General features: G+C 50.2%; 1 protein-coding gene across 4 annotated transcripts in view; it reads right to left on the reverse strand.

Annotated features, from left to right (window-relative positions):
* The window catches only part of MYH11 (myosin heavy chain 11), a 123,060-nt gene that overhangs the window by 81,126 nt on the left and 17,790 nt on the right, over nt 1-24,144 (reverse strand). For all 4 annotated transcript variants that reach the window (XM_019468674.2, XM_019468672.2, XM_019468678.2 and 1 more), the window contains exon 3: nt 15,737-15,893. In XM_019468674.2, coding sequence (XP_019324219.1) covers nt 15,737-15,893 — 157 coding nt within the window. The remainder of the gene's footprint in view (nt 1-15,736; nt 15,894-24,144) is intronic.

The following is a 24,144-nucleotide window of genomic DNA, read 5'->3' on the forward strand; positions in this document are numbered from 1 at the left end:
AAACCTTTAGCCTCCCCAGGGCACTGTGGAGAGAGACCGAAGTCAGGGTCACCCCTCCTTATATCTGGGAGATCGGCAGAGGGAGGTGCCCGGCATTGACACGACCACGGGCTCCTTGTTCTGCAATCAGGGAATACGAATGTCTGTGCCTCCAACTTCCCCCCAGGAGGAGAATCTGCTCGGGAACAGAGCAAAGTAGGAAACCCATTAAACACTGACTGAGGAAGCAGGCATGGAGGAGAGGAACCAAGAAGCCTGTGATCAGAGCCAGGCAGGGAGAGACCGCCCTGGGGCTGGCCCGCACAGCCTCCACTATTTTCAGGAACGATTCTGCGACTGACAGACGGAGGGGCTATGTCGATGCATCTGTTTCAGGGGAAAAGGCAGACTTTCCCGGCAGCCCTGGGAGATTTATAGGGTCAGATGCCCGTCCTGGGGCCTTTCCCCCGCAAGGTCCCCAGGAGAGAGGCAGCAGGTCCTAGGGGAAGGCTTAGAAGCTTCCAGGGAGGCTCCACGCTGGGGGCTGCCGGGGACCTCTGGCCGGAGACATTCCCATCGGAAACACACGGCCTCCAGGCGTGGGAAGCTGATAGAGCGACTGGTACGGGCACCAAGAGGGCTTGAAACGGGCACCGCGTACGGACCCGCGACTTCCTGGCTCGTCCCGCCTCCTTCCTGAGCCTGGGCTTGTATCTGACACAACAGAGCAGAGCCCTCTGAACGCGGGGAGCAGGGTCCCCTCCGAGCTCTGCACTCACTGCTTCTTCTGCTCACGCCTCCCTCTTCCTGCCTGATCCGTTCTCTTTCTTCTTCTTTTTCCCATTGAGGTGAAATTCACATAATACAAAATTAACCGAATGAAGCGAATGATTCGGGGGCATGTGGTCCATTCGCAGCATTGTGCACATCTAGTTCCAAAACATTCTTACCAGCCCCAAATAAAACCCCTACCCATTCAGGAGGCACCCTTCACGCCATACCTCCCACACCTGCTGGCAGTGACTTCACATAAATACAACGGTACAGTATGGAGCCTCCTGTGTCTGGCTTCTCTCATTTAGCATGATGTTTGCGAAGTTCACCCCTGTTGTGATATATATCAGAATCCCATTCCTTTTTAGGACTGAATAACATTCCGCTGTACGAATAGAGCATATTTTGTGTATCCATTCATCCACTGAATGGCATTTGGGTTGTTTCTACCTTTGAGCTGTTGTAAATAGTACTGCTCTGAACATCCAAGCACAAATTTTCACTTGAGTGCTCCTTTTCAATTCTTTGGGGTACACACCCCAATCCATTCTTGAAATGGCACCTTGAAAGTCACCTCCTATATGATTTTCTCTGACACTGTACCTCCCTGCACTTAAGTTGGAAGCCTTTCAACTGCATGCCCCGTCTGGGGCTGCCAGGGGCAGTGGTTGAAGTTGTACACTGCATAACTCTAAGGGGAACCATTCACACTGGTCATTATAGATTTGTGTATTTATTAAAACAATGTGGCAGCAGATGAAGGAAAAGTACCTTGAGAAAGGGGTGCCTTTTTCTATTTCTATAAGGGCACCACATGGCCTAGTGGTGGCCCTGGCTGTGACAGTCCAAAAGTTCCCTCCGCTGTAGCACTTAATTTCACTGTGATCATTGTTTCAACCTCAATACTTCTTAGCGGGGAAGAGTACAGGTTATCTGGAATAGTAATGGGCCATGTATGATGTAACAGGCAGAATTTTTCTCTTCCGCCTTAGTAAAACTTATGCTACTTTATATTATTTATAATAGCCCCAAAGTAGAGACAATAAAGACATCTGTCGACTGCTAAATGGATACACAAAATGCGGTGCATCCATACAGTGGAGTATCGCTCAGCCATAAAGAAGAAATAAAGCCCTGACTGGACACAACGTGGATAAAGCCTGAAGGAAGCCATGACGCTCAGGGCAAGAAGCCAGGCACACAGGACCACATAGTGTCTCATTCATTCCACGGATAGGATATTTCCAGAAGAGAGACACAGAAAGTAGACGAGGCATCCCGTGGAACTGGAGGCGGGACTGGGAGGTGACTACCCTGGGCACACAATTTCTTCTTGGGGTGAGAGAAATATAAAATTAGATGGTGCTGTGGGGCACCTGGGCGGCTCAGTTGGTTAAGTGTCCGACTCTTGGTTTCAGCTCGGGTCAAGATCTTGCGGTTCATGGGACGGAGCCCCGAGTTGGGCTCCACGCTGACAGCTTGGAGCCTGCTTGGGACTCTCTCCCTCCCTCTCCCTCTCTCTCTGCCCCTCCCCTGCTCATGTTCATGTGAGTCCATACACACATGCTCTCTCTCTCTCTCAATATAAATAAACGTTTTAAAAATAAATAAAGCATACCACAATAAACTTTTTAAAAACACTATGCTAATTTTACACCATCTCTGAATTAAGAGATTGGACTCCTTCAACAGAGCTATTCATTTTTCGGAGGTTTCAAAACTGCTTTTCACGCTTCTCCTACTAGCCTGTGAGCTGCTGGAGGTCAAGGGCTGGCCGTGATTCCGGGTGCCGGGAACAACGCCGGACACATAGGAGGTACTCAAGAAATGCTAACTGATTGGCATCTCGCTCTCTCTAAGGCAGTTGAGACCGAAGCAATGGGAAACACTTATGTCTGTGTTCACATAACCCCTTGGCAAACAAGTCCTGACCCCCGACTGTGTGCCAGCCACCGGAAACCTGAAGTTCACTAAGACCTACTCAGTGTGCTTTTGAGAGACTGATGATCCAGTGTGGGAGTCAGATGGGTAGAGCAATGACTTCAGGAAGGGAGGAAATGCTGGGGGCACCTGGGTGGCTCAGTCGGTTAAGCGTCTGACTTTGGTTCAGGTCATGATCTCACGGTTCACGAGTTCAGACCCCGCGGCGGGCTCTGTGCTGACGGCTCGGAGCCTGGAGCCTGCTTCGGATTCTGTGTCTCCCTCTCTCTCTGCCCCTCCCCTGCTCACACTCTGTTTCTCTCTCTCAAAAAATGAATACCCATTTAAAACATTAAAAAAAAATAAATACATAAAGCGAGCAGAGCCTACGACGGGTATTTGCCCAAAATGCTGTGTAAGACAACTAGCTTGGCAGCTGCCTGAGAGCCAACAAGTCTTCTCAGCTGAAGCGATTCTGTGCTACGTGGAGAAAGACGTGTAGCGTTTCCCCAAGAGGAGACACCAAAAAAGCAGAGCATCTCAAGCAGGGGGCCTGGGCCACAGTAGGTCAGAGATGGAAGGGACACCGTCCGGGAGCAGAGATCTGCAGGGCCGGGGCTGGCATGCCAAGGTCGCTCAGCCCAGAGACCGGCGTTCCCCTCACCTCACACGCACCCCTGCACACCCCTCCCTCCCCTCCTTCCCCCACCCTCGGGGTCCGGCCTTGGGCATGCAAGTCTGCGAGTGAGATTTCCGAGCAGATGATGGGCTCCAGAGGTCCCTCCCCCGAAGCTGGCCTGAAGATTCTCAGGGGATGCCCAGCCCCCCACAGACCAGCTATTTCGGCCTGATCCCAAACACAAGCTTGTGGTTTATCGCTGGGAAGCCAGAGGCCTGCAGGCTGACCATAAAAGGAGAAAACAGACCCAGGCTCACTGCTTCTTTTCCTTCCCATGCCAGGCTGCTGTGGGACCCAGCGAGAGGGCAGCGGCCAAGCCCGTGTCCCTGTAGGGTCACCACTACCCACCCCGCCGCCCCTCACCGCAGCCAGTCAAGAAGGGAGGACACAGGCCCCACCGTGTGCAGAAGAGAAGTAGCCCCCCTAGTGCCACGTGTGAAGGCGGTTGTCAGAGGATTCCAGACCCACGGTGAATGTCAGTGCTGGGCCTCAACTGCGGGTCCTGGCATGACAGCTAACACTTATCACACCCGCTGCGAACAGGCACCGTGTTCCCCGTGCACTTGTGAACCCCTGCAACAACTGGGGCGGGCACAGTGATTAGCCTCACGGGGCAAGAGAGGAAACTGGGGCACAAAGGAGTGGGTGCATCGGCAGAACAGGGATTTGAACCCAGCTCAGGAGCTGATGCCCGAACCCACCACCCTGGAGGTCAGGGCCCTTCTCTTTCTCTGGTCTTGATCTGCCACCTTCTTTCTCCCCCAGCAGAGTGGGCAGCAAGAGATTCTGAGTGGGAAGAGACATACTCTGAGGGTTTATGCAGGACCCAGCAGGAATTTTCCAGACCTACCCAAAGCTCTGGCATCTTTTTGTTTGTTTACTTATTTTGACAGAGAGGAAGCGAGCAGGGAGGAGCAGAGAAAAGGGGAGAGAGGGAGGGAATCCTCAATGCCAGTGCAGAGCCTGACGTGGGGCTTGAACCCACGAACTGTGAGATCACGACCAGAGCCGGAATCAAGAGTCACATGCTTAACTGACTGAGCCACCCAGGTGCCCCAGGTCTGGCATCTTTTCTTTTTTAATTTTTTAAGAAAATTTTTCATCTTTATTTGTTTTGAGAGAGAGATAGAGGGTGAGCAGGGGAAGGACAGAGAGAGAGGGAGACACAGAATCCGAAGCAGGCTCTGGCATCTTTAACAGCAGACGTGGCCAGTTGGCGGGTGGGACACGGGAAGACCGATATTTTCACGGTCAGCACAGAGCCCAGCACAAGGCTCGGTCCCACCAACCGCGAGATCACGACCGGAGCTGAGATCGAGAGTCGGAGGCTTAACCGACTGAGCCACCCAGGCGTCCCCCTGGAAGTCCCTTACATAGCACATGTGTTTGTGCAATGATTTGATGAATACCTGGGTCTCCCTCCCCTTGTGTGTCCCCACCCCCCCACAGCGGGGCCTCGGTTAACACTGTTGAATCAAAGGCAACCAGGGATTTCCTCTGGGGTTGGGAGGACAGAGAGGGAGGAGGAGGCCGGAGCGTGCATTTCTCATCAGCGATTATCAGCCAGAGCTCCCCAAGTCCCTTGAGCATGCCTGCTCCTTCAACTCAGTATTTACTGCTTGTTAAAAAATAAACAAACTCTCCCTAGCTCTCTCCCCTCCGTGCAAGACACCAAAGGGCGGTCCCTAAAAGGCTCATCGGACGATCCTCTATGCTTCCTCATTTCCTGGCAAAGAACGTGAACTGCCCATGACAACTCAGCACCGACCTTGCTTTGTCACGGCGTGTCAGTGAGGACCGAGTCAGGCAGAAGGAGCCACCCCCCACCGCCCTGCCAGGCCAGACACAGAGCCGCGACAAAATCTCCGAAGACCACGCATCCGGTCCCCTCTCTTGGGGGGCGTTGTAGGAACACGGTCTCTGGAGCAAAACGACTTGACATGACTTCCTGGTCCCGCCTCTTGGGCAAAACACTGTTCTTTTGAGGAGAAGAAGGATAAAAATCCATACCCTTCAAGGATATGGAAACAGTGATGTCAGACTGGATGCACAAAGCTGACAATTAACCCACGGCATGTTGGAGAACGCAGCGCTCGCTAGGATCGTCACCAGGGCCATCATCAATGTCATCCAAAATAGTGAGCCTGCCAAGCCGTCTAGACGGCAGTGATTCTGTCCCAAGAGGACGGGGTATTAGGCCAGGTCCGGCCCTTTCTAATGGGAAGGCCCAAGCTAGTCCCTTAGCCTCCTGGGGCCTCAGTTTCCTGGTCTGTTAAACGGGGGCAACGGCACTCTGGTACCACACCACCGCCGACGAAAGTCAGTGTTTTGAGGATGGCAGAGGGTGACGTCTCCAGCTGCACAAGGGCTGGAGGGCCAAGTCACCTGGTACGCTGAGTCTCCTTTTTGTCTAACGGGGAGGCTGTCCTGAGGCAGGGTGCTGCCCTGCGTGGTGCTGGAGAGGGCCGAGCCGTGCAGGCTTTACAGAGCAGTGAGCCAGGGCAGGGGCGGGGGGTGGAGGGGACATGGGTGCCCTTCCTCTCTCTGCCAAGTTCACAGAGCAGCCCTTGGTGGGGGGGGGTTGGTGACCCTGAGCTGCCCCCCACCCCCCAGGGCCCGCCAACCACAGACAGAGCGATGCGACTGAGTGTGGGAACTTGCAAAGCAAGAGAGCCTAGAGGTTAGGTCACCCCACCTCCCAGATGGCTCTCCAGCTTAAAGAGGGCTTGAGCTGACAGAGGCCAGCTGGCTGTTGTTTCTTTTCTAATCCCCTGAGAGTGGCCGTTTGGTGCTAATTACACGAGGACAAAACGCGTCCAGACGCGATCTTGCACGGGGTAACACATCCTGAGGGCTGTACTCAGCACATGAGAATGAAATTCTATGCGCCCTCCACACTCTTCCCCCCTACCCCCACCTGCAAACCACTGCAGGGGAGGCGGGAGACCCAAAGTGCTACGTCAAGGGTGGTGTTTTCCCCACATTTATTGTGTTAATTTGCCCCAGTCAACAAACTGTCCTAGGCAGCCCAGGCTTCAACACCCTGACCGTCTAGGAGCAAACAGCCTTCCATGGGGGTACAGTCGGGGGCTCAATGCAGCAGCTGGAGCCCCCCACTGACCAGGCGAGCCTTCAGCTTGGGCGTCAGATAAACCCAAGTTCAAATCCAGCTCTGACATGTTTGGAGCTTTTGACAAGTTCTTCTCCTCTCTGAGCCTCAGTTTCCCCAGCTATAAAAGGAGGCTAATAATGACACCCGCTTGGGGCACCTGGGTGGCTCAGTCGATTAAGCGTCTGACTTCAGCTCAGGAGGTCATGATCTCACGATTCGTGGGTTCGAGACCTGCGTCAGGCTCTGTGCTGACAGCTCAGAGCCTGAAGCTTGCTTCAGATTCTGTGTCTCCCTCTCCCTGCCCCTCCTCCGCTCATTCATTCCCCCTCTCTCTCTCAAAAATAAATAAACATTAAAAAAAAATTTAATATTAGCACCCGCTTCCCATGTTGGATTATCCGACAACTCACATAACCACAGACCCATGTGCACATGCACACACGGGAAGGAATGAAGGGAAAAATAATGAAAAATTTTGGAAGGGTATAGTATTTGCTGTTTCATGAAAACCAGCAAGGAAAATGTTATGGGGAAACATAAAAACTTTGTTGGCCTTCCTGGCTTTATAATTTAGTAATGCTTGTATTCTAGATTACATATGTGGGCACTATAATAGTTTCAAGGCTTGATTTTATTATTTTTTTTTAACGTTTATCTACTTTGACAGAGACAGTGCAAGCAAGGGAGGGACAGAGAGAGAGGGAGACAGAGGATCTGAAGCAGGCTCTGGGCTGACAGCAGTGAGCCTGATGTGGGGCTCGAACTCACGAACTGGGAGATCACCACCTGAGCTGAAGTTGGACGCTCAACCAACTGAGCCACCCAGGCACCCCAAGGTTTCATTTTAAAGATCTTAATCTGATCCTGTCTGCCTTGTAGGTTTGGGGTAAGGATTGATAGAGAATATTCCCAGGAAGCATAGGGCAAGCACACAATAAAAATCCACTATTATCCTTATCACCACTTTGGAAAAGAAGGTTTGAGAGAGTTTCCATTGAAGGAGAGTGGGTTGAACACATGCATTTAAGGCTCCTTCCTCCCCAAACCTGAGTGAAATGACAGTAAAGGGATTTTTCAAACACACGTGGAGCAGGTGAACCAGAGAAGAGAGAGTAAATAGCAACGAAATCTGGGAAGCCAGAAAACAGGATGAGTGATGGCAGTCCCAGGGAAGAAGTGTGAGCTGACAATGGAGAAGACTGGAAGAAATGTGATTTCATCCCAGAATCCCCTGTGAACCTCCCTCTCCCCCTCCACTGGCCAAACCTCAGTAACCAGCTGCACCAGGGGGTCTCTGGAAGAATGGGTGAAGGAGCACTCATAAACATGAGGATGAGCTCAAAGTCGGCTTGAGAAGCTGCTGGAAAAGCCAGATACCTTCTACACTCCCTGCAGCCAAATGGCTGCCCTTCCCACAGCCCACAGAAAGGGGCAGATTTTATTCTCTGGAGAGCATTAAACAGAGAGTCCCTGGCCTGGGGTGCACCAGGGACCATATGAAAAGGAAAACGTGCAAGTTTCACTCCACAGTTTGAAGCCCTTAGCCTCTTAACTACAGTTTCAAAATACTGGTACACAGGGGCGCCTGGGCGGCTCAGTGGGTTAAGCATCTGACTCTTGATTTTGGCTCAAGTCATGATCTCACGGTTCATGGGATTGAGCCCCATGTTGAGCTCTGCTGTTGGCACAGAGCCCGCTTGGGATTCTCTCTCTCCCCCTACTGCCCCTCCCCCTCTTACTTGCTCGCACCCGTGTGCTCTCTCTCTCTCTCTCTCTCTCTCTCAAACACACACACACAAGCAACCAAAATGACTGTGGACAGATCTTGACCCTCCAGGCAGAAGACAACACAAATCTTCCCTGAAAAAATCTGATCAGCCCAAGGAAAGATGGAAAGAGCAATTGGAAGTGCTCCAGGGAAGAGCCAAGCTCATCCCCAGCAAGCTATTTGTGCAAGTTCAGAGCGCCCATCACTGCTGTGGTGCCCATGCACTGATGCATCCCTGATGCATGGATAGCCAAGAATCAGCAAACTTCTGAAGAAAGCTATTAATATGTCAGACAGAAATGGAAATAAGTCAATAGGAAAAGAACCATCCTGGAGGGAACAGACTCAACATGGAGACGAATCCTCCAAGGAAAAGGACATCACATCACATGGGGAAAAAATGCTATAAGAAAGAAATATTCAGGAAACAAAATAGAGTTCTTAGAAATTACACACACACACACACACACACACACACACACAAACAGAAATTAAAATTTAATGGAAGGTTTGTAAGACAAAGTTGAGGAAAGTGTCCAGAAAAGGCTAAGAAGATGAAAAAGGGATAGTGCCAGAGTTCAATTCTGGACATGAGAAAACTTCTAGAGAAGCAGAACAGCGAATACAGAGAAAAAAATAAATCATCAAGGAAGTAATTCACGAAAATGTCCCAGAACTTAAGGCCATGAGTTTACAGATTAAGAGGGTCCATGAAGTCTCCAGCACAATGGGTGAAAACAGATCCATGACAAATCCCATCATCATGAACAGGGGGATAAAGAAGCGTCTAAAAGCCTCCAGAGAAGGAGGGGAATAAATTGGTCACACACGAACGATTAAGACTCCAATTGGCTTTTATCTTCTCAAAAATGACACAAGCTAGAAGACTGTGAAGCAATGCCTTCAAAATTCTGAAAGAAAACTATTTGTTGCTTGAAATTTTAAACCCAGCTAAACTAGCCGTCACATATTAGAGAAGTATCAAGTCTTCAGATGAGATATGCAGGATCTCAATCTGCCTCATACACATCCTTTCTTGAGAAGGCACTAGAAAAGGTGCTCCATTTAAACAGCACAGCAAATCAAGGAAGAGGAAGGCATGAAACCAGGGCCAAGGAATCCACCAAGAGAGCAGTGAAGTGAATTCCAACCATGGTTAGGAAGGTCTCGGATGTCAGCTACCAGTCATGGAGGGTAGCCAGGGCAGCTCAGAAGCCTCCAGTTGCAACCACCTTCAAGGAGAAGCTGTAAGTAGGGTCCCCAACACATATCTAGACATAGTGAAGGGGGATTAGCACATTTAGAAAGGAGAATCTGGGGAAGAGTTAGTGATTAAGTACATCCATTCATTATCAACAAGTATTAACTGAGCAGCTTCTATATGCTGGGCACCAGTAGGTATGCTGGAGATACAGAAATGAATAGGCAGACAAGGATACAGTCTGGCTCTTAGGCAGTTGATGGGTCCTCAGGAACTTAAGGGATCACTCATGTAACACATTCAAAGATTACATTCTACATTCACCGCATGTGTTATCCATCCCAACCCACCTCTTCACACCCCATCTTGTTCTACAAAAACCTTGTGGAGGAGGAAGCCACAGTTGCTTGCTTTATGTCTCCAACAAGACAGAAAGCTCGGGGCGCCTGGGTGGTTCAGGTGGTTAAGCGCCCAATTTTGGCTCTGGTCATGATCTCACGGTTCGTGGGTTCAAGCCCCGCGTCGGGCTCTGTGCTGACAGCTCGGAGCCTGGAGCCTGCTTCTGATTCTGTTTCTCCCTCTCTCTCTGCTCCTCCCCTGCTCATTCTCTGTCTCTCTCTGTCTCTCAAAAGTAAATAAACATTAAAACAAACCAAAAATAAAAGACAGAAAGCTCCTTGTGGCTCCCGGCCAAATGACCTTACAGACTGGGACAGCAATATTCATCAACGGAGTCACAAACTGGGCCTACACCTTCCTTTGCAAAAACCGAATTTCCCCTTTAGAGAGAAGAAGGTTTTTTTTTCCCAAAGCTTCCACTTTTTTCCCATGATCTGTTTCATTGGAGTCTATCATTGCCAGTTTTCCAGAAAGGACCAGGTAATGCCAAAATGAATGCCTCAGTAGCAACTGCTGATTAACATTTGCACTCAATAGTTTATGTTTTACGGATGGGCGTGCTCACAGTTAATGGATTTCCCTTGGGGGTTAAAATGTGCCAACGCTTCTAAGTCATTTTCCATCTCACTATGTGATTTTGTGTCAAAATGTAGAGCCCGCAGGGAATGGAATGTATTGACATGGGGATCCCCGTCATCGAGTATTACCGTGCCCCACAGTCGGGAGGTTGTCTGTGGAAGCCAAATGATCCCGACACAGAACTATTCTTCGATGAGTTCACCACTTAGGAAACCAGACCCCACTGAAGCAGCCCTCTCTGGTCCCCATCACTGCCTCTTATCCAACTCAGCAGCTTTATCTTGCCGATGACTGGGTGTCAGCACCCACCATCATCCACACACACACACACAACAAAGCAGCAGCCATGCACAACAGGCAATTTCCCTAAAGGTGCAATGTGTCGCGAGGTCAATGAGCCACGAAGGAAGGCCACGAAGGAAGTCACGTCCGTTCACAATTAAATTGTGACCACAGAGTCACCGCGAACGACAACATGGTAGTATTTTAAAAACAACGAAACAAAAGAACACTTGGGAAAACTCTAATAAGTCTGCAAAAATTATCCTCTTCAGCTGGTGCTGCAGAGATCAAACACGACGTGAGGAAAGCTGCGATATGCTCTCACGTGATTTTGTCCAAAGAGAAAAAAAAAGGTTAAAAAATATCAACCCTGGGGCGCCTGGGTGGGCTCAGTCCGATAAGCGTTCGACTTCAGCTCAGGTCATGATCTCACAGTTCGTGAGTTCCAACCCTGCATTGGGCTGTCTGCTGTCAGCACAAAGCCCACTTCGGATCCTTTGTCTCCCTCTCTCTCTGCCCCTTCCCTGTTCTCTCTCTCTCTCAAAAATAAATAAACATTAAAAAAAATCAGCCCTTAATTTTATACTCAATGTAAGAATTGGCATCTAGTTCCAATTATAGCCAAATTCCTACCGTACGCAGATAAAATAAATTTACAATTTGCAATGTCATTGCCCCAGCCCAGTCAAAACGTCTCCCCCCCCCCCCCCCCACCCCTTCCAGTGAAACTTTGGTCCCTGTTTTAAGTGACCTTTTTTTTCTGGAATCAGTTATTTTCAGACACTCAAAACTCCCTTCATTTCAAGACTTTCAGCTCAGTTACCACACGAAAGGCTGCATACCAAAGGTTAATGGTGGTGACCTCTGGGTGAAAGGATTATGGGTGCTGGTATATGTTTTTATTTTTTCTAGAATGAACATAAAATATTAAAGTTTTTTTTTTTTTTAACTTACACACATGTATTTTAAGAGCACTGTGGGAGTGCTTACCTGTGACTTTCCCTTCCCCTTCGCTAATGGAATTTCATTTCATTCCAGTATTCAGAAAAAAAAATGGGCTTGTGGGAGCTCCCTCAGCTCCAGGAAAAAGCCAGGAATAGTCTGAACCAATTATGAAGGTCCCGGTCCTGTTTGCCAACCCTGGGTTTAGAGGTCGGCATGTGACCAAGTTTTAATTAATGAGACGTAAGGGGATGCCTGCTGAGGAATTCCTGGAAAAGATTTTTCTCCCGGGTAAAAAAAAGAGACATGGAAAAAAGAACCTAGCCTTCCACTTCCTTCATGCGTTCCGCTATCATCGCATGAAGACATGATATCTGGAGCTATGGCTGCCATCTTGTAACCATGAGGGAGAAGCCGAGAAAATCCCAGAGGGGTCTGTTTTTGAGCTGCTGGATTAACTAACCCTGAAATCGTCCACCTGTTCTCTTCTTGTTACGTGAGATAATAAACTCCTATTGTTTAAGCCGCTTTAATTGGTTGCTACGTGGGGGTTTTTTGCAACCCAAAGCACCCCCAAATGCCATGAATGCTGCAACTTTGTGATGTTCAACTTCCTTAAAAAGGTATGTGAATCATCACTGTTAACTTTTCCATCAAGGGAGACCACAAAGAAATGTTTTTGTTTGTTTGTTTGTTTTTCTAAACAAGGACACATATCTAACTCCAGGAACCATCGCGTCACAACCGGAGATTACATGTCCATGTAGCCATCTTTGCAAGGCTCCCTCTGCTGGTTGTTGAAGGTAATGGCAGCCCCAGGTCTGCAGTGGTCCAGCTTGGGTCATACTTGTAGGGTTTGACCTGCTCTGTCAGTAACTTGGGGGCACTTCTACCTGAGACCCTCTAGCTTGAGGAGTGTCTCCCAGGCACACCTGGATCCCTGTCCTCAGGAACTTCCAGAACGGAGTTCTCCATTCCTGACTCACATCACTCTTGGAGGTAGCTATCCCAGAGGTTGACAAGTCAGACCCAAGGGCCAGGCAGTGAACACAAATGAGTGCCCCCAGTCCTGGGAAACTCATGCCCTCTCTAAACGGATGGTTGACATGTGGGAACACAGGTCCAGTGTTGGCAGATGTTCCGATATTTTCACAAGAACCTAAGTCGGTTGTGTCTGACTTCAGCTCAGGTCACGATCTCACGGTTCATGAGTTCGAGCCCTGCGTCGGGCTCTGTGCTGACAGCTCAGAGCCTGCAGCCTGTATCCAGTTCTGTGTCTCTCTCTCTCTCTGCCCCTTCCCTGCTTGTAACTCTCTCTCTCTCAAAAAACATAAAATAAATAAAATAAACATTTAAAAAAAAGTTGACAACTACTTCAAGTATCCTGAAAACTCTGTGTGGACCAAACCAAAGTTATCTGAAGGCTGGATACAGCCCATTAGCTGCTGATTCACACCCTCAGGACTATTTGCACCTCATAGTCACGTAGCAATTATATACAGCTTTAGGACTGGCAAAGCCCTTTTCTGCTGCCCTCTCCCAAGCGTAAGGAGACAGGAGAACTCCTGTATCTCAAGACCAGATCCATTTATAAGATGAAAAATCCTCTCACCCCTCCCCAAAGATCAACGGCACTGGGATGGGTGCTGTTCTTTTTACGATGCCCCCAAAACACCCGAGGAGGAAAGCAAGGGCTCGACCCTGCTGAGGCAAAGGGATTTGTTGAAAGAAGACCAAGGTTGTCCAACAGGTAAAGCTCACAACTTGGAGATGCCCCAGTTTCATTTTCTTGCCTTATTACACTGGCTAGGACCTCTAGTACATATGATGTTGAACAAGGGTGGTAAGAGGAGACACCCTTACCTTGTTACTCGTCTTAGGGGGCAAGGATTCAACCTGTCACTATCACTATCAAATCTGATGTTATAGATTTTTTGGACATTCCTTATACCAGGTTGATGAAAGTCCCTCCTTTTCCTAGTTTGCTGAGATACTTTCTCATGAACAGATACTAAGTTTTGTCAAATGCTTTTTTCTGCACCTCTGGATTGGTGGTGTGGTTTTTCTCCTTTAGACTGTCATATTGACTGATTTTTGAAGAGTGAACGAGCCTTGCATTCCTGGAGTAAGCCCTCCTGGGTCATGGCCTGGGTTCCCAAGCACTTTGAGAAACTCGTTTGCCTCTGTTGGAAAGTGTAGGTAGTAACACCGACCCTATCCCATAGATGGTGAAGATTTAAAAAAAAAGAGAATATGTGTGTTCCTGTTAAAGGAGGTCTGTGCCTTGACCCAAAGTGCTATTCAAATAGAGGCTAAGAAGAGGCCCCACAACTGCAAATGTCTGTTTTCCAAGCTTCTGGCATACCCAGCCCTGCATGAAGCACAGTAGATGCAGTCCATGATCCATGAAGCACAACAAAGTGATTCTAGATGCCACTCAGATTATGATTTTAATTTTAATAGTCACAGAGGCGCCTGGGTGGCTCGGTCAGTTAAAAGTCTGACTGTTGATTTCAGCTCAGGTCGTGGGATTTCATCCCAGGGTCATGGGATTGAGCCCCACATCGGGCTCCGTGCTGAGCACGGAGACTGCTTACGATTCTTTCTTTTTCCCTCTGCCCCTCTCCCCCACTCATGCTCTCTCACTCTAAAATTTAAAATACTACTAATAATAATTTTAATAGTTATATATTATTTTCCATGTGCATGCAAAAAAAACGTATATAGTTGCAATGTCTAACATCCGGTTTTATGCACGATGATGAGAATAGTTTATGCTGAGTTATTGAGTTATTTATTTACTTATTTAGTTTTAATTTATTTAGAGAGCACAAGCAGGCGAGGGGCATAGACAGAGGGAGAGAGGGAGAATCCTGAGAAGGCTCCCCACTGGCAGTGTGGAACCCGACTTGGGCTCAAACTCATAAACTGTGAACTCATGACCTGGGCTGAAATCAAGAGTCAGGCGCTTAACCATCTGAGCCACCCAGGCGCTCCTTCACTTAGTGAGCTTTGGCTAAGTACCAGGCTCTGTTCTAAGCCCTGCATGTTCAATAGTTCATTTAATCTTCACATCAGCCTATGAGATAGGTCACAGTTACTGTCATTGGCTTTTGCAGATGAAGAACCAGAGGCACAGAGAGGTTAAGTAGCTTGCTCAAGGTCACACAGCTAGTGAGTGGCAGAGCCGGGATTTAAACACAGGCGCCCCTATTCTAGAATCTATGCTCTTAACTAAATCTTGTTCAATCGGAACTAGATTGTGAGAAAGGGAGCTTATGAGAAAAATATGAATATATGGACATAATTTTTATGAAGTCTAACAAGAGCCAAAACTGAAGGTGACAGAAGTCACAGTAACAGTTACCTTGGGGGGGGGGGGGTTATAAAGGAGGTAGTGACTAGGTCGAGGCATGAGGGAACTTTCTGGAAATCTTTCACATCTTGGTCTGAGTGGTGGTTATAGGACCGCAGACCTATGCAAAAATCAATTTTAGGCTGGACACGACATCTGGCCACCCCCTGCTGTCTGTGTATTTCGCCTCAGTTAAAAGTTAAGAATAGTAATAATAATGAGGCATCAACATGGAGGTAATAAGCAACGGCCTTCAGACTGGAAACGCCTGCATTAAAATCTCCACAAGCTGCGAGACGGACCCTATCACTCCCTTTTTACAGATGGAGAAACTGAGGCTGGAGAGGCGAAGACCTCTCACACCACCCCCCGGGACTCCAGCCTCGGCTGGCTCCAAGTGCAGGGCAGGCTGGCTCAGCCCCAGGGCTGGCAGTCACCCCCTTCCTTCGGAGGTGAGGGCACCACGCGGTCCGCACCCTGACGGCCCCGCAGGGCCGGGGGGCAGCAGAGGGGCCGGGCGCCCCGGCGGCCCATGCCCGTATTTGCCCAAGCTGCCTGCTCTCTCTCGCCCTCCCAGCCGAGCGCCCAGATGCTCAGCTGCCTTCTTTCCCTTTTTCAGTCACAAGGCTCCCGGGGCCCAGCGCCTGCCCGCCAAGCTCCGCATTCTTGGCGAGGATGCAGGCGGGCGGGCCCGGAGGGGAGGAGCTCCGTCCCCGTCCCTGTCCTGGTCCCCGTCCCCCGCTCACCTTGCAGCATGCTCCGGTAGGCCGTGTCGGCGATGGCGTAGATGTGGGGTGGCATCTCGTGTCTCTTCTTGCCCTTGTACATGTCCACGATCTTCTCCGAGTAGATGGGCAGCTGCTTGTAGGGGTTGACCACCACGCAGAAGAGGCCGGAGTACGTCTGCGGACAGAGAACCCGAGTTGACTTCCAGAACACGGCCGCCCAGCCCGCAGGTCCGGGAGCAGCGACAGCCGTCACCGCCTGCGTTCGAACACTTACCGAGCGCTCTGTGTGCATTTTCTCCCCGCATCCTCACAGCAAAACTGTTGGATGCGTTCGTCTTGCCGTTTTAGAGATGGGGAAACTGAGGCTTAGAGTCCTCACGGGAACCCCTTGACATCCCTGTTAAGGACAGGGATGGGGGAAGAGGACCAAGGGGCAAGACTGGCTTTCTGGACCACCCGCGTTCTGTTTTATAGCTGCGTGCTTTCCAATCGTCCAGGTTCAGACCTCCCAGAGACTCACGGGCTCAGACCACAGCCAACTGTTGGGCACCTACTGTATACTGTATACACTGAGCTCTAAGCCCTTTCACAGGCATCTCTCTATTTAGCCTCCCATCTACCCTGTGACAGTCGCATGGTGATTTCCCTGCCGCCCATACGGCAGATGAAGAAACAGGGTTGGGGAGGTTGTCACACACACACAGCCGGCCAGAAATTTGCACCTAGAGACCACGACGCCTCCTCCCCAGATCTCACGCTCTGCACAGTAAACAAGGTACTCCCTCATCTGTAGAAAAAAACAAAACAAAACAAAACAAAACAGGGACAAACACAGCTGTCCTTAAAAAGCATTGGTACTGGGGCACCTGGGTGGCTCAGTGGGTCAAGCATCTGACTCTTGGTTTCAGGTCAGGTCATGATCTCACAGGTTTGTGGGTTCGACACCCATGGCAGATTCCACACTGCCCCCTCTCTCTCTGTCTCTGCCTCTCTCTCTCTCTCTTCCCCCACCCCTCAAAATAAATAAACTTAAAAAAATTTTATATATATATAAAGATTGGTACTGACACAAGATACGGCATGGGCGGACCCTGAAAATGGTATGCTCACTATGAAAGACACAAAGGTCACATAGCGTATGATTCCATTTATATGAAATGGCCAGGACAGGCAAATCCATAGAGACAGAAACAGAAACCTGGTTTCCAAGGACTGGGAAGGGCGGGGGGCAGGCCGGGGGGGTGGGGGGGGTGGGGAGGGCAGTGACTGCTCATGGGTGTGGGGTTATAAAAACGTTCCGAAACGAGACAGGGGTGATAACTGCACAACACAGCGAATGTGCTGAAGGCCACTGAATTGTACCCTTGAAACTGGATCCGGTGGTGAATTGTATGTTACATGGGTTTTACCACAATTAAAACAAAATCGTCGTCCTGCCCTACCAAGGGCACAGGAGCATCTGGAAATAATCAGAACAGGGAAAGGGGGTGGAGGCACCCCGCAAACCCCACCACGCGCGCACACGGGAGGCACCATCATCGCTATGGCTGTTCTTTACCGGACATCAGATTGCCCCCTGGGCTGAGGTCACAGCTCAGGGCACAGGTTCCGACCTGCCCCACAGGAACTGCCTTTCCCGAAAGATACCATCAGGGCCGCCTGGGGCTCCAACACCCCCCAAGCACGTCCTCCCTCCAATTCCCCCTAGAAGGGACTCAAGGAAGAGCCAATGATCCATCTCTGGGCGACCCTCAGGGCAAAGCCAACACCAGAGAGGTTAAGCAACTTGACCAAAGTCACAAAGTGAGACCCTGACAGCACTAAGCCCACCTTGGCCAACTCCCAGGCCTGAGAGCCGCCCGTGAGGCTACCCGACCCCTGCCCATCCTATGGAAAGAGAAACAACACATCATTCGTTCATTCACTTGCTTGTTCATTCAGTGTGCGCGTCCTAGACACCGTGCAAGGCTCTGGGGTTAAAGAAGGCAAAGAACACAAGGTCCTGCCCTCAAAGAGACTTCAGCCCTGGCTACAGCTGATCGGAGGAGGGTCTCTCCAGCGCTCAGTCTGCTAAGGGACAATGGTATGCAATGGTCCCACGTAGAGAGGTGGACAGTATTCTTCAAAAGGTACAGGACTGGTGGGGGAAGGAGGGAATAATCTCTCAGGTTCTCACCATTGCCCTAAAAAGGCAGGCATGAGGTCACACAGGCCTGTCGAAACATCCATCAGCCATTTATTGAGCACCTACTATGTACAGGTCTGTACTAGACAGGTCTCCACCATGCTGGAGAGAAATAAATCAGAAGAACCCACAGATCAGAGCAGGGACAAGGACATTGAACAATAACATCCAAAGAACCAGGATGGAGCCCAGGGGATTAGGGAAGCAAGGAAGTCAGGGCCCTAACCCACCCTGGGGGCAGTCAGAGAAACCTCCAGTGAGGAGGTCTCAAGAGACAAGAAGGGCTTATCCTGCTCAGGAGGTAGCAAAGGCACAGAAGGCAGCAGGGCAAGTGTGTGCGTGCAGCCTGCAAGCAGTGCGGTATTTCTGGAGCATCGAGGAGGGGACAAGCCAGGCTGAGGGGTGAGGCTCCTGCAGAGGCGGGCAGGGGCCAGACCGCACAGAGACGGACGAGTCCACCATCAGCCCGACTCCCCACTCCCTGATCTGATCTTCCAGGCCCCTCCCACCAGAGCAAGTGCCCTGAGGGCGGGACCACCCTCTTCCTCTGCTTCAGTTCAGGCCTGGGCCTTGGCATACAGTAGGTGCTCACTAAATGCTTGCTCAATAAATGACTGAGGGGCAAGCTGATTACAAATCTGCCCTGGAGCAGGGACCCCCCGATGTCTTCATCTCTGTGACCCGGGGCTTTGCACCGGGCCGGGACACAGTAGGTGCTGGGGAGATGTTTGCTGAGCTGGTGGTACAGTTGTTCCAGAACAGGGGCTCTGTGTCCCCCACTCATCTGTGTCCCGGTCCCCAGTGTGAAGCCTCCCATAAACTAAGTGCCCAGTCAACGATCACTTGTTTGAATGAACGTCAGCCAAGTCCTACCTCTCCTTCAGGTCTGAATGCCACCTCCAGATCCTTCTGGGCTGTGCCCAGTGCCAACCACAATGCTCATTTATAGCCCAAACCACACCCTCGCCAAGCCCTTGAGCTGGAGGCAGTAAAGGTCAATGGCTAAGGATACAGAATGGAGTACTGAGGACTTGGTTTGAACCCTCATTTTGCTACTTCCTGGCTGTGTGACCCTGGGAAAGTCTCTTAACCTCTCTGAGCCTACTAACCTCAACTACAAGATGACGGTATGTAAGAGATCCTTCAAAGGCTTGCTGTGAGAGTGTGCTCGTGAAGCATTTAACAGAGTGCCTGGTATACAGCAGGTGCTCAATAAACATTAGTGACCATACCATGCTGCCTTGATTTCATGATGACAAAACCCTTGTCAGTCTGGAAGCTTCACAGGTGCTGCTTCTGTACCTCGAGTATGTTCCCCACCCCCCTCAATCTTCCCAGAGCCATTTCCATCTCCTCTTCCAGGGCTCATCCTAAATGTCACCTTCTGGACCACAAGCTGCACAACACAGTTTCTCCAGCACCCAGCGTAGGGCTGTATACAAGGCAGACCCCAGTCAATAGTTGCTGAAGGCAATGAATAAAAGAAAGAATGTGTGGCTCTCCCAAATCCATCACCAGCTTCTGAAAAACTGTCCCTTTCCCCCTGTTTGCCTGGGACACCTCCTGGTGCTAAGCACCCAGCAAGCACTTAACCAGAGCTTCCAGGCAGATCTGAATCTCTGTTCAGCTCAGCGAATCTTTCCAGGGCACGACGACCCGAGGGGAAGGGCTGAGCAGGCATGCCCCCGGCAGGGTGGTCGGGCTGCAGAATCTGGAGGTTTGATCGACAGTGTTCAACCTCCGTTGCCTTCACCAGACCCGCCCGGCTCACCGGCTGGTGGCGGTGTTTCTGCCTCCTCACTGTCCCCAAGGTCCTCTCCAGCTGGTCAAGTTCAGAGGTTTCAATAGCCCCGCCTCCTGTGTCCCGGCCAGCATTTCAGGGCCCCATGCCACCAGCAGGTCCCAGCCACAGGCCCAGGGTTTCCCTCTTGTGACCGTATTAGGAAGTGACTCCAGTTTTTCCCTGACACTTTATATGGTCAGCCACAGAGCTCTGAGCAGGAGTCTGCTCCCACAGCCTGCGGCAGAAACAAGCACCAACGGAGAAAAGTGGAAAGAACACAGGCTTTGAGCCGCACGGGCCAGGGGAGAACCTCAGCTCTGCCCTCATTCATCACCTGTGTGACTCATGGGAGTGGCGGAACCCAAGTCTCTTCTTCCCCATCTTCTTCCCTGTCTATAAAAAGATGGAGACCTGTACCTTCTTTGCCAGACAGAAGATCAGACAGACATGGTCCACCAGGAATGCAATTTCCTGCAGCCTTGATTTGAATGGGAAGAGAGACTAAAAACAACCTAAATATCCATCATCAGGGGGCTAGCTTCATAATTATGGCATGCTGCCATTAAAAAGAGTATATTTAGGGGCGCCTGGGTGGCGCAGTCGGTTAAGCGTCCGACTTCAGCCAGGTCACGATCTCGCGGTCCGTGAGTTCGAGCCCCGTGTCAGGCTCTGGGCTGATGGCTCGGAGCCTGGAGCCTGTTTCCGATTCTGTGTCTCCCTCTCTCTCTGCCCCTCCCCCGTTCATGCTCTGTCTCTCTCTGTCCCAAAAATAAATAAAAAACGTTGAAAAAAAAAAAACTAAAAAAAAAAAAAAAAGAGTATATTTAGGGGCACCTGGACGGCTCGGTTGGTTAAGCGTCTGACTCTTGATCTCGGCTCAGGTCCTGATCTTAGGGTTCGTGGGATCGAGCCCCGCTCTGAGTGCAGAGCCTGCTTGGGGTTCTCTCCCTTTCTCTCTCTGCCTTTCCCCCACTCACGCTCTCTCTCTCTCTAAATAAATGAGTAAACATTAAAAAAGAGTGTGTTTGTACATATACATGAATGTACACCAAACCAAATATACATGCATCTGCCTGTATATGTATAAAGTATTTCTGGAAGCCTATGATAGAAACACCAGAGCAGTTCCTCTACAGAAGGGAATCAGAAGGAATGGGGGTGAAAGGCAAAATTCCCGATACACTGATATACTATTTCCTATCTGTATGTGTTACCTATTCAAACCAATGTTTTAAATTCAACTAGATGGTTACAAACAAACACAAGAAAAAGCCACAAGACGTCATGTATGCTTCTTATTTTTAAATATTCTCGAGGTCTTTGCATGGATAGCCTCACGTTACTAGAAAGGTTTGAGGCCATGTCAATTCGAAAGATGTGAATAGTGAGTTCACAGGGCTCAGCAGAGGGTAGGCTCCAGCTGTGTTTTCTTTCTACCTTCTAAGACTCGGTGCAGTCATGTATCTTTGTCCCACCCTCCAGGACTCTCTGGCACTCAAGAGGCCGCTGCTCATCATCTGCTCTCAGCATCCCTGGGTGGGTACTCCTTCAGGTCACTGAGCCAAGTGTCCAAAAAGAAAACATCATCCCCTGCTTGACTTTGGAAGGAAGGCCTTTCCTTACCCCCTGGTCTTCCTCGAACAGTGACGTAAGAACGAGGAAAATATCCTTTGGGGTTCACAAGTCGGGAATTTGGGCTTGGAAACCCAATCAATCGGAGAGGCCATCCACCTTCGCTCTGGATCAGGTTCCTAACCCCAGGGGCTTGAAACAGGGGTGTAAAGTCCTACTGTTTACAGGGACCGAGCACGTCAGATGGGACTAAAGTAAGCCAGGTAGGAGGAGAACAATAGGTAGGTGATTAACGACCAACAGTTCTCAGCCTCAGGGTCTGGGAGACAACAGGGAGCAGTGAGGCTTATGCAAAAACAAGGCCCACAGCCCACCTAACAGGATGGCCCAGGGGCTGCTTTTTAAAGCAATGCCAGCAACTGAGATTTTCTTTTTCTTTTTTTTTTTTTTGGTGGGGGGGCAGTTGGAGAGGAAGGGGGAGAGTGTATCAAATTAACTCCTCCATTTTTAAAAAATTACTCACTCTGGGCCAAAGGCTTACAACCTAGTAGATGCTCAAGAAATCCTAAGTGAAAAGTTAGACTTCTTCCTTCTGTGCACGTAAAGCTTGTCGAGCTCAAAGTTAATGGTGCCCATGGCATCATCCCCACATGCCCCAGCCCACAGCCATCACCTCCTGCTCAAGCCTCCAGATATCCTACAGCCCCTTACCATCCAGGGGTCGTCACTCTGGCCCTGGAGGCAGCCAGACCTTGCCTGAGTCCCAGCAACAGGACCAAGCCCGCCTGAGCCTCAGTATCTTGGTCTCTGAAATGCGGTAAGAGCCTCCGTCTCCCAGGATCATCGGAAGGAATAAATGAGTAGCGTTGAGAAGCACTGCTCCCAGGACCGGCCTTCCCGGCTTCAAGACCCAGCTGTTTCTTATCAAGTTATTTAACTTCTCTAAAACCCAGTTTCTTTTTTTTTTTTTTAATTTTTTAAATGCATTCATTTATTTTTAGAGAGAGGGAGAGAGAGTGGGTGAAGGGCAGACAGAGAAGAAGAGAGAGAATCCCAAGCAGGCTCTATGCTGGCAGGGCAGAGCCCAATGTGGGGGTCGATCCCAGGACCCTGGGATCATGACCCAAACTAAGATCAAGACACTTAACCGACTGAGACACCCAGGCCCCCACCAGTTTCTTTAGCCGCACCCCCCAACACACCCCACCTCTGACAACCCCCCTTCCGCAGTGATTCTGAGCGTGACTATCTTCGATGCCTCAGATAAGTGACATCCTGATTGTTCGTCCTTCTGTGACTGGCTTAGTTCACTCAGTATAATGTCCCCTAGGTTCGTCCCTGTTGTCACATATGATAGGATATCCTTAAGGCTGAATCATAGTCTGTTGTACGGATACAGCACATTTTCTTAATCCATCCATCATGTTAGAAACTATCTCCTGCATCTTCCTTGAGTTCAAGTGTGTCTAATCTTCCTCCTCTTAATTACCAAGCGGCTCGGGGCACAGTCTGAGCCGTGTAACCCCCGGAATCCCACAGCGATGCAAACAGAACACCCAAGAGCCCACACATCCCCCAGCTGGGCAGGCCAGCCAAGTGTGACACAGGTCCCTCCCTTCCCAGGCAAGTCAGGTCAGGTCTCTGCCTCGGACAGGTCATGCGCAGAGTGGGAGGTGACCTATGCTGTCACCAGTGGGGTCAAGGACACAACATGCTGGGAAGGACTTGGGATGGGACCCAGGACAGGCAAAGCCCACACTTTACTGATCTTCCTGTGCCTGAAACCCTGGTCTCATCCTCCATATACTAAAAATAGAGCCAACTGCTGAGTGGTTGCGCTGCTGAGCTCCGGGCAGAGGGAACCCAGCGCCCAGAAGGGCAGGTGAGGGTGGGCGAGGACTCGGAATCACCCCCCACCCCGCCCTGCCGTGTGCCAGGATCAGAACCTGCACAAAGATGGCAAGAACCTGCATCAAAAGACTCATGAAATAGGACCCAGTGGCTTCTATGGACTCTTCTAGAACCAAGAGGACAGCAGTCTTGATTTGAGGTGTACTTTGCAGAACGGAGGGGAAAGTTCTCTTCATTACCAAGGGCAAAGCTGGACAGACGGATGGACGGGGACACACACACACACACACACACACACACACTGGATGCTCCAGCATCACCTGCCAACACCCACCTGCTCTCAAGGGCTGTACCTCCCGCTGTCAGGTGCTTGGAGACTAACTGGCTGTGCCTCCCCTCCCCCGCTTCCTTCTTGATCTCCTCCATCACGGACAACCGGTCCAATTTAAGTGATTAAATTGAGCAGAAAGGAAGGAGACAGGAGTAGGCACGTGGTCACAAGGCCGGGAGGCTTTGCGTCTAATCTGTGCAGGGAAGCATAGCAGCAATTAAAAAAAAAAATGAATCAAAGCTTCCATCTGTTTGTCAGATTAGATATTCTGGGTCTTGGGACCTTCAGGAGGCCTTCATTTCTTCCTGGTTTCTATTTTGGGCTCAAACGCTGGGTCAGAGGACAGGAGGGGAGATTTACACACAGGCCTGTCCTTGACCTCCCCCCGGGAGAGAACACATCTTCGGTGGGAGACCTGGGAGAACTCCCACTTTACCCCAGCTCCCTGCAGGCTGGCCTCCTTAGAAACGTCCGTCCTGTGCTGACAGCTCCAGGTTGATGGTATTGCCATACAAGGAACAGCTTGGACTAAAGATACTTTCCCTGCTCAGGGCAGTTAAGGACAGGCTTTAGCTCTCTGAGCCTCAGCTTGCTCATCTGTAAAATGGGACAAGCATACTTTTCAGCGGATGGTCTGCTGCTTAAATGAGGTAAGACGTGTCAAGTTACACAACATGGGTTACCCTAGAGATTACATAGCCCCT

The sequence above is a fragment of the Panthera pardus genome, unplaced genomic scaffold (genome assembly GCF_024362965.1).
Source record: "Panthera pardus isolate Hobbes unplaced genomic scaffold, ASM2436296v1 HiC_scaffold_5, whole genome shotgun sequence".
NCBI lineage: Eukaryota > Metazoa > Chordata > Mammalia > Carnivora > Felidae > Panthera > Panthera pardus.